At 39.2% G+C, this 17,786-nt stretch overlaps 1 protein-coding gene across 1 annotated transcript; it reads left to right on the forward strand.

Annotated features, from left to right (window-relative positions):
• Positions 1-13,041: 13,041 nt before the first annotated feature.
• LOC126699114 (uncharacterized) lies at positions 13,042-16,487 on the forward strand. Its single transcript, XM_050396696.1, has 2 exons — positions 13,042-13,332; positions 16,154-16,487. Exons 1-2 carry the CDS (start codon positions 13,073-13,075, stop codon positions 16,356-16,358), a joined length of 465 nt encoding a protein of 154 aa, XP_050252653.1. The 5' UTR covers positions 13,042-13,072; the 3' UTR covers positions 16,359-16,487.
• Positions 16,488-17,786: the final 1,299 nt, after the last annotated feature.

Genomic DNA, 17,786 nt, shown 5'->3' on the forward strand with positions numbered 1-17,786 from the left:
TCATCCACCCATTTCCCTTTGGCGTTGTCTAATCTTTTCTTCAGCCCAGACACTATAACCTTGTTGGTGGCCTCGGCTTGGCCATTCTCTTGAGGATAAGCAGGTGTAGAATACCCGTTCCTGATCCTCAACTCCCTACAGTATCTTCAGAAAGCTTTACTATCAAACTGAAGACCATTATTCAAGATCAATGTGTGTGGAACTCCAAAACTTGTGACAATATTCCTCCAAATAAACCTCTTAGTGTCCACGTCCTTGATATTAGCAAGTGGCTCGACTTCCACCCACTTGGTAAAATAGTTCGTCCCTACAAGGAGCCACCTTCAATTCCCTATAGCTTGGGAAAATGGTCCCACTATATCCAAGCCCTACTGAGCAAATGGCCAAGGGATGGAATGTGGATTTAGGACTCCCCTCGATTGATGAATATTTGGGTATATCTTTGAAACTGCCTTAGGGTGCACACACAATAGGTATGGCTTTGAATAAGAATGCTTATACAACTTCTATTCTTTGGATAGCCAATAACTGGGAGCATTCTTGTGCACTTTTTTGGCCTCTCCCTTATCTTTGAGCAACAACCCTTGCTTTAAAAAAGCTACCAAAGAGTCCATCCAGTTTGGTCCAACTTGGATGCTATGCACCCCGACCAGGGGCTTCTATGTGAGACTAGAGCTAGTTATGTCTTCAACAATAACCACCCAAGGAAGGTTTGACCCTAGAGAAGTTGCCAACATAGCCAAAGAATCTAAATGGGAGTTTTGACCTCTTGGAATCTGTTTCAGAACAAAGCTTTTGAACTGGGCTCGAGCCTGCTTCACTTTAGCAAGATATCCCTGCATCCTCTCATCTCAGGCCTCAAACTCTCCATTGACCTAACCCACCACCAATCGAGAGTCAGAATACAAGTTGACCACTTCTCCTCCTAGCTAATTAATTATAGCCGCTCCAGCCAATAGAGCTTCATACTCAGCCTTGTTGTTGGTAGTTAGGAAACCCAACCGCAATGATTACTCCATTACCAGCTTCTCAGGAGTGATCAACACAATAACTATCTTTGCTCCTTTTCGGTTGGCTGCTTCGTTAGTGTAAACCTCCCAAGGGAGAATAGCCATGGCCGAGGTGACCATAACACCTAAAGCTTTTTCTTCCTCATTCATTGTACCCTCGGTGAATTTTGCCACAAAGTCTACTAGGACTTGCCCTTTTATAGCAATTCAAGGCATGTACTTGACATCATAGGCACCCAGCATGGTTCCCCACTTTGCAATTCTGCCCATGCAATTTGATTTTCGTAAAAGAGCTTACAAAGGAAGCTCAGTGAGCACCACCACAATGTGAGCCTGAAAATAATGAGGAAGCTTCCTAGTGACATGCACAATGGCCAATACTGCTTTCTTGAGGGGTAAATAGCGTGATTCAGCCTCTTGCAAAGATTTACTAACATAGTAGATAGGCCTTTGAATCCCATCCTCACTTTTGACCAAGACCAAACTAATAGCATAATTTGTAACTGCCAGGTACGCGTATAGCATTTCCTCCTTCTTGGGCCTGGAGAGAATTAAAGGGCTTAACAAATATTGCTTAAGCTCGTCAAAAGCTACTTCACACTCCTCAGTCCAACGAAAGTCTTTCCACTTATGAAGAAACTAGAAAAAAAGGACTACACTTGTTTGCATACCAAGAAATGAACCTATTCAAAGTTGCTGCTATCCCAGTCAATTTTTGTACCTCTCTAGGATTTCGAGGAGAGTGCAAGCTATCAATAGCTCTAATCTGATCGGGGTCTCCATATTCCTTTCAATCTAAGACTCAAACGTCCGCGTCACCATTCTTTGATACGTGGATCTTGTATTCTTGAGGCCAAAGGGCATCATCCGATAGTGGTAGTTCCCATTAGGAGCACGAAAAGCTGTCTTCTCCTAATCAAATAGTGATAAGGGTATTTGATGGTACACCGGAAGGCATCTAAAAAACTCATTCGAGGATGCCCAACTGTTGCATCCACCTACTGATCAATCCTACGGATGGGAAAGGGGTCCTTCAGGCAAACCTTATTCAGATTAGTGAAGTCCACGCACACATACTACTTCCTATTCTTCTTCTTTACTACCATAGTATTAGCTGTAAGGTTGAATTTATTCAACCATCTAATTGGCTTTATTCCGTGCCAAATTTGCTTGTAATTCAGCATTTAGTAACCCTGTATTTAGGTGGGATTGTTGTAAGGGTAGTGAGTGAGATAGTGTGAAGATTGCTCAAGAGTGTGCAAGAAAACAGAGTGTCGCGGCTGGGACTCGCGGGTGGACTCGCGGCTTCAACCCGCCAGAAGATGCACACGTGCCAAGCATGCTGGAAGATGAACAGTCATGCTAGCTGGAGCACTACAGGACAAAACAGGACAACTGGCCATACGGTTAACTCGCGACTGGATCTCGTAACTTGGTCAAGCCGCGAGGTCAAGCCGCGAGCCACCTCTGTTTTGGAAAAACCTGACGTTTCGCATTCCTCTTCACTCCAGTATAAATACCCTTTTAACCCACGATTGAAAGAGAGCTTCCAAAGAGAATTTTGAGAGAGAAACCCTAAAGAAAAACCAGATTGTTTCACCCACAATCTCTACCTTAGAGTCTCATCAAATTCCCTCACTCTCTTCCTCTCCATTGTCAAATCCTTGAGAGGCATTATACCAAACCTGGTTCTCACCATTATCATCTCTGTGAGACAGACGTTTGGAGTTCTGGGAAGTAGTTAGGAAGGAGCCAATCTTCATTGGTTGATGCTACGGTGTAGTAGCGGAATCCGGAAAGCTAGAAAAGAAAAAGGTTCGGCGCAACCTCGTTGGAGCAAGAAGCTTGGAGGGCTTAGGTGCATTGGGTAGATTAGGCTTGGAGGGTCTATTGCTGTCCTTGTATCCCAACTGTATTTTCTAGTGGATTGATTACCGCTTGGAGGGCGGCGGAGAGGTTTTTCGCCGAGGTCTTCGGTTTCCTCTTCGATAACACATCTGGTGTTATCTCTGTGTTTGCATCTTCCTTCCTCTCTATCTCTGCCTTTACTTTATCTGCTGTGGTTTATTTTGTTATGGCTTAGATAGTTGTTTAACCAATTTCATATTATAGCATATGTTAAGTTTCCGCACACTTGTTGTTTAACATATTGCTTGTGTTGGTTAAGTTGGTTTTTGGGGGTCTAAACGTTCAAAAGTGTTTTTGTACACGTTTTTGAACTTTCAATTGGTATCAGAGCGGGTACACTTGTTGTGGTTTAAATACCTAAGTGTGATCCTTGACCCCTTGTGTTTATTTGCCATGGATTGTGCTTTGTATGACTCTTTGCATGATTTGGTTGGTGATGAATGTAACATGCCACGTGTTTGTGAAAATGCCTCTATGAGTGTTAATCCTCATAAGTGTGATGACATGTTATTTGAATCTATGGGTGTTGTTGACAAACTCTTCAAGAAAAATGCTAAGAAGTTTCAAAAGAATTTGAGCAAGTTATTTTGTGAAAAGGATGATTTGATTGCTAAGCTCAATGAATCCAACAAATTGGTTGAGAAATATAAAAAATTTGCTGAAATTTCTCTTGAAAAGCTGAAAGAGTTTGAATGTTTGAATATGGACTTGGATGCTAAACTTATTTTGTCTAACAAACTTGTTGATGATCTTAAATGTGAAAATGAATCTCTTAAGATGCATGCCAAGTGTTTGATTGCTGAACCTATTGTTAAAAAGGATGATAACGTTTGTTGCAATCATGTTGTGGTACCCGATTTTGTGCCTAGTGTGTGTTCTACCTTAAAGGACAAATCGGTGTACATTCCTCCACATAAAAGAAATCAAAAGGTGGAGAGAAAGGCTGTTAAGTCAAAGCCTTCGTTTAGGTCTCAACCTAAGGCTTTGGATGAATCTAAGTTTGTTCCAACTTGCCACCATTGTGGTGTGATTGGTCATATAAGACCTCAATGTCATAAGATGAAGAGGGAACAAAACCATGTTGCTAGATCCATTCCCAAAAAGCCTAGTGGACCTAAACACATTATTTGTCACCATTGTGGTGCCTTTGGTCATCTAAGACCTCATTGCTCTAAGTTTCAAGCTCTTAAGAGAATCAAAAGAAAAGAGAAACTTGAGCTTTTTGGAAGTTGTGCTAAAAAGAGTAAACTGGATTTGAGTGAAAATAGCATGTTGTTAAAGAAAATGTTTAATGCTCTTAACTCCTTGACTATGTGCATCTCCGGTTCTCATTCTTCCAACCCTCGTCTCGCTTCTCTTGAGACACTCATTCCAAACAATCGTTCCGTTTGGATGAGGAAGGGTTCCTATGGTTGAGCTTTTGCTCTTTTGGTCCTTGATCTAATTCTTTCGATCTTTGTAGGACCCTTCATGCATTAAATGTCATATCTTCATGCATTTTGTGCATCTTGCATTTATTTGTTTGCATTGTTTCGTTTTTGATCTTACTTTTATGTTTCTATTTTGTGTGAGTAAAAATCCAAAACCACATAAAAAGTGAAAAATTCAAAAAGTTTGATCGTATATGTTTGAGCACATATCACATGTGAGTTTGGCCTTGTACCTTTGTACAAATGGCTTTGTGCATTTTCGAGCTTAGCTTGTTATTTTTGCACTTATATCTTTGTGGGAAAAATCTTGACATCTTTGTGTGATTGTTGTAAATCGATCTTCAAGCTTGTCATGAATGATTTGTCAATAGTCATGTTGGTTTTGATACATGCGTAGACTTGTGCTTATATCTCTTCCCACTCTTTTATCTTTATTGCTTAAAGAGCTCAATAAATGTAAATCTCAAAATGAAAAGAGATAATGAGCTGCAAAAGCCGTCACACATACTAGTATTCGACTAGGAAAAAGGGAAAGCGACTTATATGAAAATGTATGATGCCCAAAAAGCCAAAGGCTTGTTCATCAAATTGAAATATAAAAAATTTCAGGCATCAATCTCAAAAATGAGATGTATTGCTCAAAATGAGTTGTATTGATTCAAAATGATCAAATGATATGAATTGTAAGAAGCCAAATGAAAAGCTTCAATCTTATATAATCATTTTCTTGTGGGAGGTCATATATGTTCACTTCTATAATTGAGATATACCACTTGACTTAGTACTAGTTGTGTATGACTTGATTGAATTGATCATTGAAGCTTCATTCTAGACTAAGGACTATTCCACATTTGATACACACACATAACACACTTGCCTTATGTTCAATGAATGTCTTATTCATTTGTTAGATTGTACTTGTCTAAATGTGATGTGTGTGTGCTCAATCATATATGGTTCAATCCAAAAAGATTTTTGATCATTTTATATGTTTTTGGAAGTGATTTTTATCACTCTTTAAGTTTATGTTTAGTGCTTACTTTGTTTTTCAATGTTTAAACATGTTCTGGTTTGAAAAACAAGTGTCAGATTTTTTGGCCACTCATTTTGGCTACTTGCGTGAGCTGCCAGCAAGCTGCCAGTTTTGGCTGGTCGGTTTGGCGGCTTGCAAGCCGCGAGTCTAAGCCGCGAGCTCAGACAGAGAGGTTTCGTGGCTCACTCGCGACTTGGCTCGCGACTCGCCAGTCGCGAGTCGCCCAGAATCAGCTTTTTAAAGAGCTTTTTCGTGGGAAACTTGTTTTAAACCTCTCCCATCCTCTCTAAAACCCCTCTTTCAATATTTTTACATCAAAACCCAACCAATTTGAATGGTTTTTCAATCCATTAACATCTCTAAGGTAATTATAAACTCTTTTCATTGATTTTGATCCTTAGATTATGTTTTGGAGAGTTTTGTGCTCTTGGTTGGGATTTTTATCATTGGGGTTGGGAAAACTTAATTTTTGTCAAATTTCTTCATGGGATTGGTTTCTTTTGTTGATATGCATTGGTTGTTGGCCCCTTGTGGCAGAAAGAACATGTATTAAGGGTGAATTTCATGATGTTCATGCATTGTTTCACATTTTTGTTCATAGTGTGCATGCTAGGTGTTTGATAAAATACCTCTTAGACTTTTTCTCGCTTGTTTGGACTCCGATGAGTACCAAACTTTGGGGTTTCTCATGTTTCCTCATTAGGAACATGTTTGGTTCATTGGTTGTGTATTTAACACACCTTGCCCCACATGTGCATTTTTCATGCATTGATCATGCATTGCACTTAGCCACCTCTTGCACACACCTTTGCTACCCTTGTCATGCATTGGTCTTGACCTTGCTGTTTCATCCTAGCATGTCATGCTTACCTTATGCTTTGTAGCATGTTACTTTGTCTTAGGTTTGAGCTTCATTTTCTCATTCATCTTGCACCTCTCATGCATCATTAGCATTGTTCATACCTTCATCTCTTGCCCTCGTTTCTTCTTGACCCTTTGTCTATTCCTGACAAAAAGGGGGAGAGTATACTCTAGAGAATGTTTCGGAGTATTTTGTCTTTTCTATATGACTCTTGTGCACATCCTTAGGGGGAGAAATTCTATTTCTCATGCACATTTATAGGGGGAGAGATATTCCATAGGGGAGATGCATATACCAAGGGGGAGAAGACATTGTGTTAACTAGAAAACCTTGTTCTGTTTGTTTTCTTGTTGGCTTTATGGTGCTTTGTGTTATGCTTTGGTGTTCTCATTGCATCATGTTCGTGCTTTGGACATGTACATATCCCTATGTTATTATACTTCATTGAATGCATGTTCAAATGATCATTTGCTTTGCTATGTGATCATTGTAGTCATTTCTATACTTGTCATTTATTACTTGCTTTACCTTGAGGGTCTAATGTGGTTTGTGCAAGTGTTTCAGGGTACAAGTATAAATATGTTCCAAGTGCATCACAGCTTCTCATCACTTTGAAGGGGAGAAACTTTAATCACTTTGAAGGGGAGAAACTTTATGCACTTTTAGTTTATATTGTTTAAGTTTTTATTCAATATAATGTGTTTGTACCCATATGCTTATGTAAGCTTTTAGGGTTATTGTTTTATGCATAGTTTGTAGGCTTTATGGTATGTACCATGCTTTAGTGCAGCCTTTATGCTATGTTGAAATCAGTACTTTAATCTAAATGTTCTGCATTGTGGTTGTTGTACTGTCACTCTTGTGCCCTTGTAGGATTGTTCCTAGATGCATATGCCGTGTGAGCTATGCATTGGTTGAGTGTTGAACATACAAGTGTCTTGCCTTGTGCTTGTTAACTTGTATGTCCTTGTGTTCATTCCAAGTGTGAATGAGCACTGTGATCACTACCTTGTGGTGTTCACTTGGTTGATCAAGCCATGGTTTGTTTATTAACTCCATTTTTGCTTGATCTCATATTGCCTGTTTCATATGCATTTATAATTTTCTGCTTACAATGATCATGGTGTATTGTTGTGTTTCAGGAGTTTATGTTCATATGATTCAAGTGCTTCACAGCTTCTAGAGTTAGGTGTGAGTGAGTTTTGATCAACTGTTCCCAACTCACATGTTAAGTCTAGAGTCTGTTTTAGGGTTTTGTCACGGAATAGCCAAAGGGGGAGATTGTAAGGTTGAATTTATTCAACCATCTAATTGGCTTTATTCCGTGCCAAATTTTCTTGTAATTCAGCATTTAGTAACCCTGTATTTAGGTGGGATTGTTGTAAGGGTAGTGAGTGAGATAGTGTGAAGATTGCTCAAGAGTGTGCAAGAAAACAGAGTGTCGCGGCTGGGACTCGCGGGTGGACTCGCGGCTTCAACCCGCCAGAAGATGCACACGTGCCAAGCATGCTGGAAGATGAACAGTCATGCTAGCTGGAGCACTACAGGACAAAACAGGATAACTGGCCATACGGTTAACTCGCGACTGGATCTCGCGACTTGGTCAAGCCGCGAGGTCAAGCCGCGAGCCACCTCTGTTTTGGAAAAACCTGACGTTTCGCATTCCTCTTCACTCCAGTATAAATACCCTTTTAACCCACGATTGAAAGAGAGCTTCCAGAGAGAATTTTGAGAGAGAAACCCTAAAGAAAAACCAGATTGTTTCACCCACAATCTCTACCTTAGAGTCTCATCAAATTCCCTCACTCTCTTCCTCTCCATTGTCAAATCCTTGAGAGGCATTATACCAAACCTGGTTCTCACCATTATCATCTCTGTGAGACAGACGTTTGGAGTTCTGGGAAGCAGTTAGGAAGGAGCCAATCTTCATTGGTTGATGCTACGGTGTAGTACCGGAATCCGGAAAGCTAGAAAAGAAAAAGGTTCGGCGCAACCTCGTTGGAGCAAGAAGCTTGGAGGGCTTAGGTGCATTGGGTAGATTAGGCTTGGAGGGTCTATTGCTGTCCTTGTATCCCAACTGTATTTTCTAGTGGATTGATTACCGCTTGGAGGGCGGCGGAGAGGTTTTTCGCCGAGGTCTTCGGTTTCCTCTTCGATAACACATCTGGTGTTATCTCTGTGTTTGCATCTTCTTTCCTCTCTATCTCTGCCTTTACTTTATCTGCTGTGGTTTATTTTGTTATGGCTTAGATAGTTGTTTAACCAATTTCATATTATAGCATATGTTAAGTTTCCGCACACTTGTTGTTTAACATATTGCTTGTGTTGGTTAAGTTGGTTTTTGGGGGTCTAAACGTTCAAAAGTGTTTTTGTACACGTTTTTGAACTTTCATTAGCCAACCACTCGGGGTAGTAGATCTCCTTAATTGCTCCAGCTCGTTTCAACTTGTTTACTTCTACCCTTACTGCCTCAACATGCTCTTTAGATGAGCACCGAAGAGGTTGCTTACGTGGTGTAACCTTGGGATTCACATTCAATTGATGACATATAAAGTCGAGATCAATCACTGGTACATCATAAGTGCTCCAAGCAAACACATCAATGTTGACTTTCAAAAACTTCACCAACTCCGCCTTTTCCAATGGTGGCAACTAAGATCCCACTTGAAAATATCGCTCCTCATCCTACCCTATTACTACCTTCTCTAGTTCCTCGGACAACACTTCATACAACTTGGCCTACTGCCCCCTTATAGGGCCCTTTAATTACTATGGGACTTGATCCTTTGCTACCACAATAGGATCTACAGGATGCTGTGTAACTACTAACACCAAACATTGTCTGGCCATTGGCTGGCTACCAACCAGCTCCCCCACTCTTCCTCGAGTGGGACACTTGACTTTCAGATACAAGGTTAAAGACATTGCACCCATAGCATAAAGCCAGGGTCTGGCTAAGATGGCTGTGTAAGGGGAGTAGGCTTCTACAATAATAAAATTGACTTGCACGTCCTCGTCCCCAGGTTGCATGGGTAACCTTGTCATTCCACGGGGGATTACCATCCTCCTGTCAAAACCCATCAAGGGTGAATTATACTTTTCCAGGTTTTTAAGTTTTAAATTTAACCCCTTATACAAGTCAAGGTACATGATCTCTGTCCCGCTTCCCTGATCTACCAGTACCCTTGTTACGTCATCCACCAATCCTTATGGTAACCACCAAAGCATCATCATGTAGCTAAATGTTCCCTCCTTATCCTTTTTGGAGAAAACCAAGGTAGGGGTGGCCATCACTGTAGTTATTTAGGGGCCTGATCTTTGGCCTTTACGTCAAGGCCCCCAACCACAGACATGACACTAGAACTCATCCCAACATCACTCCTTGGCTTGGCAAAGATCACGTGAATAGTTCCCAACACTGGCCGAGGAATACCATTCCTATGAAGCTCAACTCTCGAGTGCCCAAACTACCCTATAGGCTGATGTAAGAACTGATTGAGTTTCCCTGCCTTAACAAATTGGTTCAAGTTATCACATAGGGTCCTGCAGTCCTCCATAGTATGTCCTTTGTCCTGATGGTAATGGAAATAGAGGCTTTAGTTTCTCCTAGACGAGTCCCCACCCATCCTATTGGGCCATTTGAAATAGGGTTCATTCTTTATTTTCTCCAATATCTGATACACTAGTTCTTTAAACATCGAATTAACCAATTGAGCCATTGTGGATGGTGTCTGATTAGAAAAATCCCTTCTAGGATGATTACCTTCATATCCTCTTTCCCGAGGGTCCCTCTTCTATGGGAACATCTTAGCCTTGCTTTTTCCCAGTATTTGGTTCTCCTCTACCTGCTTATATTTATCTATGCGATCCATAAGCTGACGCATATTCAAAGCAGACTTCATCATTAACGATTTCCTCAGCTCGTGCTCGGTAGGGGGCCCAACCTTAAAGGTTTCATCGTCACACCCTCAAAGTTCCCATCTATCTCATTATACATTTCCCAATACCTACCCAAGTAAGTATTGAGGGTTTTTCATTCCCTTATTGCCATAGATAGAAAAGAATCTATTGGCTTAAGGATTCTACTGCATGTTATGAATCTAGCCCTGAATGTCCTTGTTAGCTCCTCAAAGGACCCTATTGACCCCTCCTCCAAGGCATTAAACCAACACATAGCTACCAGCCCAAGGTTGGAGGGGAAAACTTTGCACAAAAGGGCTTCATTGTCGGAATGGACCGCCATCTTCTGATTAAAGTGGCTGACGTGCTCCATGGGGCCAGTCCTCCCATTGTAAATGGTGAACATTGGCTGAGAAAATAGATGAGGGAGTTTGGCCTTGTTAATTCTTCTAACAAAAGGTGACTTAGAAATTTACTGTAGGGCTTTACTCATCACATCACTCCCTATGCCACGGTAGGAAGACCCCTTCTCACGCTTGTTACTGCTTCTCTCCAACTTGTCTTGGCATGAAAAAGTTGAATAGGACTCACTAGGTAGAGATCTAGACCTATAATGATATGAGTGATCCCTTCTTTCTCTTGAATCATCACTTGATGGGGAAGATGGACTCCTTCTATCACGCTCCCTGCGCCTTAACTTCCTATGCAAGTGATTTACCTCTAACTACAACTTACGTGTCTCCTGATCATGTGAAACATGACTCCTAGTCCTTGAGTGACTTCGCTCAGCACAATCGGTATGGTAAGACTCCACCATAATGCTTGGGGTACATTGCCTATCTTTCCTTCACTCCAAGTTAACAAACTGGTTCTCCCTTTGTGAGCTAACCAATTCTTCCCTATCCTGGCCTACATTAGCCATAACTACTCAGAACAAATCCACAACACCTTGATGTTTCCCATAACCGACGCCAATTATAAGGACCAAAATATCTTTCAGCCCAAGCCCATTTAGAATAGTGGATTTACACAGTTCAACTATGGCCCAAATCAATAATTTGTAAGAGAGGGAATCAAACAACAAGAGAAGGCCTTGCCTAATGATGAAAATAAGGAAGAAAGGCTTAATATTAAAGAATGTGTGAGCAAATGTCTCAATCCAAGCCTAACTGAGGAGGCCAATGATATATAGAAAAAACACACTATTCACTCACTTCTCTCAATATTCTTTTTGTTCCTTTTCTATTTTTGATCCTTTTTTTTTCTCTCTCTCTAAAAACCATCTTTTTTCTTATATACTCCCTCCACTTCACATCTTGACCCCCCATTTTTACCTACCAAATTTCTCCTAGTGACACCTGTCCTTTTAAACATCTGAGGAAGGTGGTAGAGGGAGTTGCTTAGCTGTGAATTACACTATTCAAGTCACTTCCTCATCGATGCAGCTGATAAAACTGTTGCACACCATTTAATGCGAAGGCAATAGACTACTTCTCTCTAGAAACTTCCCCTATTCCTCATGATTCTCTTTCCTCAGCCAATCTTTCCCACTTGAAGCTCCTAAAAACCTTTTGCCTCTTCATTTGCCCGCCTAGGGTGAACTCCCTCCTTGGGCGTATGATGCCCCAACACCAACACTACAACCTAACAATCCCTTCTTCGGTCCTCGAGCCCCCACAATATATATATATATATATATATATATATAATTTAAGTTCAAGTTACACATGGTGTAATTATAAGCAATATTACATCACCGAATAACTTATTATTAAATTCATATTTTGAAAATCTAACATTTGAATTACATGTTCTTTATGTTCTTAACTTACATGCTAATTTTCATGCCAATCAGATGTAATTTATTATTCGAATCATAAACTCATATTTTATGCATTATTTTAAATTACAAAAACTGGAATTTCAAAAACTAATTGATAGCATAGTTATTGATCTTTGATCATTTTTAAATTTTGTAAATATGAAAAATATACGAAAATAATGTAATCCAGCAATGGATTTATCAAAATTTACATCTAATGAATAAATTTTGGGTAGTGTAACATTACTTAAAGTTACTTCAGGTATAATTTGATCCCAAATTTTATGCTATTTAGGTTTTTTTTCCCCCCTCAATTTCTCTTCTTTACAAAACACCAATCCGTAAATGGGTATAAAACTATAATGAAAAAATCTATTGCTCATAGTGTGTTTTATACTTTGTGTGCAATAAACATTGCTCAAATTGTAAACAGTAAATGAGCTTTGACTATTACATATACTGTACACACAAAAAAGTTTTTAATAAAATTGTCAAATGTGACTTTAAGAGTAATTTCCCAATGGTAAATATAGTTTGTAGCCTGTACCTTTCCTCGGCTCATCCGGTTTGGCCTTAAGCTCTTCATAGGTTTCTTGCTTGTTTTGTTCCAAATTCCAAATCCACCTATGCCAAGCAAGGACCAGACAAATTGGCTTCAAATAATTATTGGAAATCATTTAAATATGTGGCCGCTTCTAGCTCGACCCTAAAAGATAAGGCGTGAGTGGATGAGAAATTGAGAATGAAAAGAAAAAAGGGAAAATAATTATAATTATTACACATACTCATTATTAATACGACTACGCTGTAATCGTGTACGTATTCTTCTAAATGCTGCAAGTAACTGTGTGACCCTTGCTTTGACTGGATCTATAAAAGAACAAGGAGGATCTTAATATTTGGTTAGAAAAGATTTACTCATTTTAGCTATGCATCCTGAATAAAATTGGTGTTTGTTGTAATAATTAATAATACCAGTAGACTATGCATCTAATTTTTTTTTTTTTTTTTAAAGAAAATAAAATAAAATAGGAAGATTAAGATTTTTCGTTTATATATGTACAGTATAAAAGGACAACGAATGAATAATGAAAATCAGTCAAAGGCATGGCGTGTGTGGGGAGTCTCATGCTAAGGCCAAGCCAGTGTTTAGTGTATACTACTACTGCTACTACTTGTAAAACCAAACATTCTTCTTCGTTATTACCCTTTACTCATCCAAGAAACAGCAGCAGCAGGAGGATAGTGTCAGTGAGAGCGGAGAGCAGCACCAGCATGGCTACCGAGTCTGAGAAACTTGGAATCAAGATCGAGAGGAACCCTCCCGATTCCAAGCTCACCCAACTTGGTGTCAGAAATTGGCCCAAGTACGTCTTACCTGATTCTCTCTTTCTCCTATTCATTTTTTAAGCTTATGTTGTTTTTGTTGTTTTACTTTTACTATTTATTATCATTTTTTTTTTTTTTTTTTGGTGTTTATTTTCATTAAGGGAGAAGGAAATTAGTCATCTCTGACAATCTTCACCTCATTTTCACCCAGCTAAATTATTTATTGGATATTCCAAAAATCACATCCCAACGTATATATTCTCTGCCACATCCACATCACAATTGACAAACAAATTTAACTCAGAAACTCTAAATGCGTTGCCATTCCAAACCATTTTTATCACTGATTTAAATTTCTTTTGCTTAGCTATCACCTGGTATATATTGCACTCCTTTCATTTTAACAATATGATCGGTAATTATCAGTGTGCACGGAGCAATAACCGCATTGTTTTAGCTCAGGAAAACTGCTTACGAAATGCCAAATAAACAATATATTAGCAGTATCATGTTTATGACTTAGAAGGTTTACGTTTGAAAGGAATGGCTTCTCCCAACAGGAGGGGGAGAGAGAGAGAGAGCTTTAAGGCCTTGGTGTATAAGCTGTTGTTGGGGAGATAATAGCTTTAGGAGATTCCAATTAAAACTGTAAAGTTGTGATTTACAAATTTGTATTTTGTTAGTTTTTATTCCATACCAAATTTGATTGTAATTTTATTCAATCTTGTGTACCCTGTATTTATTGTGGGATTTGATTGTAAGGGTTGTGTGCTAGAGAGAGAGTGTGAAGACTCAAGCAAATGAAGACAGAAGACTTCTTGTGGGTGTCTCGCGACTAAGCTTCCCACGAAGTGAAGCATGTGCCTTAGAGGCCTTCCCGCGAGACACCCGCGAGACATTCTGTTCTGCCAGTCTGTACTTTCTGATACACATTTTCTGTATCCTCACTATATATACCCATATTACCCACAAATGTGAAGGAGTGCTTCTGAGAGAAAACCCTAACTAAAACACTTGAGAGTTAGAAATTGTTATACCAACAATTCTCTATACCTTTGTTTGTGGGATTTCCTCATATCCTACCTCTTAATTTCTATACCATTGAGAGGTTGATAGTCCAAACACTTACCACACCTTTTGAGAGTGTTCAGTGAATTTTTGGTACTGCTAGGAAGCATTGGAAGAAGCCAAGGATGGCGGATGTAACATGGAGCTTGTTGCGGGATCCGGAGAGCTAGACAAGACATGGTTCCGAGAAACCTTGTTGGAGTAGGAGATTGGAGAGCTTAGGTACAGAGGGTAGATTAGGGTTAGAGGGTCTCTTGCTTACCCATGTATCCCAACTGATTGTCTAGTAGATCAATTTCCGTTTGGAGGGCGGCGGAGAGGTTTTTCGTCGAGTTCTTCAGTTTCCTCTTCGATAACATGTCTCGATGTTATCTGCATTTGCATCTCTCTTCCCTACTCTTGTTTATTTCATTTTACTGCTGTGTTGATTTAATTATGAAGTAGAGTAGCTCTCTTGCTTGTTTGCTTGCGTTTACACTATTCCGCACTTAGTATTAAGTTAGTGTAAAATCAATCAAGCCGTAATTTGAATTGGGGGTCTAAACAAACTCTTGTGTTTTCACACATTTCGAGCTTTCAAAAACCTTAATATAACTTATTGGGACACCACTTAACCCAAAAGATTAAAAGCCTTTTGTGCCCAATTTTGTTAATTATATTAATTCCTCAACTATTTTATTTTTTCTCCATTTGAAAATTTTACTTACATGTGCATACCCAACAATATGTATTTTCCTCCTCTCTTTTTAGGCTACAAACAAGTCCTACTAGCTCCCCCATGCATATGGAAAATTTTCTTCATCACATGTCATCCATGGTCCCTTGTATACCATCCATGGAAACTTCATGTCAGTCTCTCACACTCATGCGTGCCATCCATGGACTTGGGAACCATATTTCAGCTTTCAGCCCTGTACGCTCATTCTTGGGACCCAGGGTGTCCACATCCATGGAACCTCTGACTACATCATTAATTCTTGTTTGATCTAGCACCATTGGCAATACTACTCTAAGATAATTTGTTGAGCTTTGTGGACTTGCCTTGTGCAATGCTCAATTGTCTAAGCTCCATGTGTAGACACCTTGTCCCCTCTCTAATTGCAAAAGGGATCTTGATAGTCTTCCTCCTTGCCACAAACTACCATGCATGTTGCCTCTGTTTGTTGTGAGGCAATACAACAATTAATAATGGTGTTTATACTGCCAAATCTATTTGGAACATTGGCATAGTCAAAATGATTTTCTTGAAATGTTTAAATGAACTCAAATTGCAACTTTGAAGTTAAGATGTGGGCACCCACATACATATAATAAACTAGTCATCAGTTGAGGATGCTTTGGTCTTTGGATTGAGAATTTGAGCCAATTTTAAATGAAGCTGAGCTTGACATCAACTTTTGGCATGAACTTTGAGTTTAACTCTACTCCTACTAATGGAAGAATCTTCTTTCATGTGTTGAATGCATGTGTAATTCACAATGCTCATTATTAAGAGTTCCAATTGATGTAGTGCAATACATCTCTCATGTCTTAACTCACTATTGCTAGGAAGAAGAAAATAGGAATGAATGTAACTATATAAGGATAATTGAGGCTGAATATTTCAAAAGAATACGGAGAAAGGTAATGTTGCTTACAACTTACAAGTTCATGTTCATGACATGCATTTATTATTATAAAAGAACTGTCTTCTTCTATACCTTTTTGAATTTATAGATGTGTTTCTTTTCCACAATTGCGGTTCCATTCTGGCCATCTTAATGCAAATTGTGCTGCATTTTGAGTTAACAGGTGGGGCTGTCCTCCAAGCAAATTCCCATGGACATACGATACAAAAGAGATCTGCTATCTACTTGAAGGAAAAGTGAAAGTTACTCCTGATGGGTCTTCTAAGTCAGTCGAGATAGGTGCCGGCGACTTGGTCGAATTCCCAAAAGGAATGAGCTGCACTTGGGATGTGTCAGTAGGTGTTGATAAGCATTACAATATGGGCTAGCGATATTCCGAAGCCTTTTTTTTTTCTTCTTCATATTCCAGTATATTTATGAATCAAGTAAACCTAAATGTCCTGTCTTAATGCGAGCATTATAATATGGCCAGTGATGTGCCGAAGCCTTTTGCCTCATATTGCAGTTCATCTATGGATCAAGTAACCTGGATTGCTTTCTTCCCTATTGTGTGGTTAAATATGCTTACTTTTTATAGGAAAATTATCTTACGAGACCACCCTTTCACATTATATGGAGGGGTGTTCATGGGCCGAGTCAGTTCAAGTATGAAACTCACCCAGTATGTGTAAGAATCAAGTAAACCTAGATAGCCTTCTTCCTTAATGCAAGCATTTTAATATGGGCTAGTGCTGTGCTAAGGTGTTTTCTGGGTATGAAATATGAATCGAGTAAATTTAATGCAAGCATAATAAATGGGCTTAGGCAACATAAACTAAAATAACGATCATCCAATCCCTCAATCCCAAACAACTTGGATGACTTAATCTTGCCTAGCCTGTCTCAAGAAGATAAAGAGATATTATCAAGGCTACCTTCAGTGGATTAAAAATGTGGTTTTAATTTTGGATTCCAATAAAGCTCCTGGACCAGATGGATTGTCGGCCCATTTTTTCAAGTTCTTTTGGAATATCATAGGAGGAGAGGTCACTAAAGCAATTACAAGTTTTTTTAGAAGGGGATACATGTTGAAAGATATCAATCACTCCTTTATTGCTCTTATTCTTAAGGGCAACAATGCAGCTTTAGTAAACCAATTTAGGCCGATTAGGCTTTGCAATGTGCTTTATAAAATCATCTCTAAACTCCTTCCAAATAGGCTCAAGCAAGCCCTTAACAGGTTAATTTCTCCATGGTAGACAGCCTTCATTCTTGGTTATAAAATCCAAAAAAATACCTTCTTGGCTCAAGAAATTCTCCATGCAATGAAGAAGAAGAAGGGTAAAACATGTTGGATGGCTTTAAAAATAGATATGGAAAAGGCATATGGCTGCCTGGAATAGGGCTTTATTGAGAAAGTCCTACGCTGTTTTGGGTTCTCTGATACTTGGATACAATGGGTTATGCAATGTTGATAGGCCAAAAATGTATTGATCCCTTGTGACAAATTAATTGATTAATTAGTCAAGTATATTAATTAATCAAATTAACATGCAAATGCGTGGTAGCATAAACAAATCACCAATTAAACTAAGTATGCAGCGGAAAATAAATTGACATGGTGATTTATTTACAAATAGGGAAAACCTACATGGCAAAAATCCCACTGGGTGATTTTAAGGTCACCACTCCAGAGAATCCACTATTATCAAAACAAGCAGTTACAAGTAAAGGAATCCCAGTACCTTATACCAACCTACAATTGAACCCTTACCCCAATACCCAATTGGACTTATTCTGGAGTGACAATCTCTCCT

The sequence above is a fragment of the Quercus robur genome, chromosome 9 (genome assembly GCF_932294415.1).
Source record: "Quercus robur chromosome 9, dhQueRobu3.1, whole genome shotgun sequence".
Taxonomy (NCBI): Eukaryota; Viridiplantae; Streptophyta; class Magnoliopsida; order Fagales; family Fagaceae; genus Quercus; species Quercus robur.

Excerpts from the sequence above, each read along its gene's own strand:
- LOC126699114 (XM_050396696.1), top strand. The coding sequence starts at position 13,073 with ATGGCGTGTGTGGGGAGTCTCATGCTAAGGCCAAGCCAGTGTTTAGTG. Across the intron at positions 13,333-16,153 it reads GGTGTCAGAAATTGGCCCAA|GTGGGGCTGTCCTCCAAGCA; the intron begins GTACGTCTTACC and ends TTGAGTTAACAG.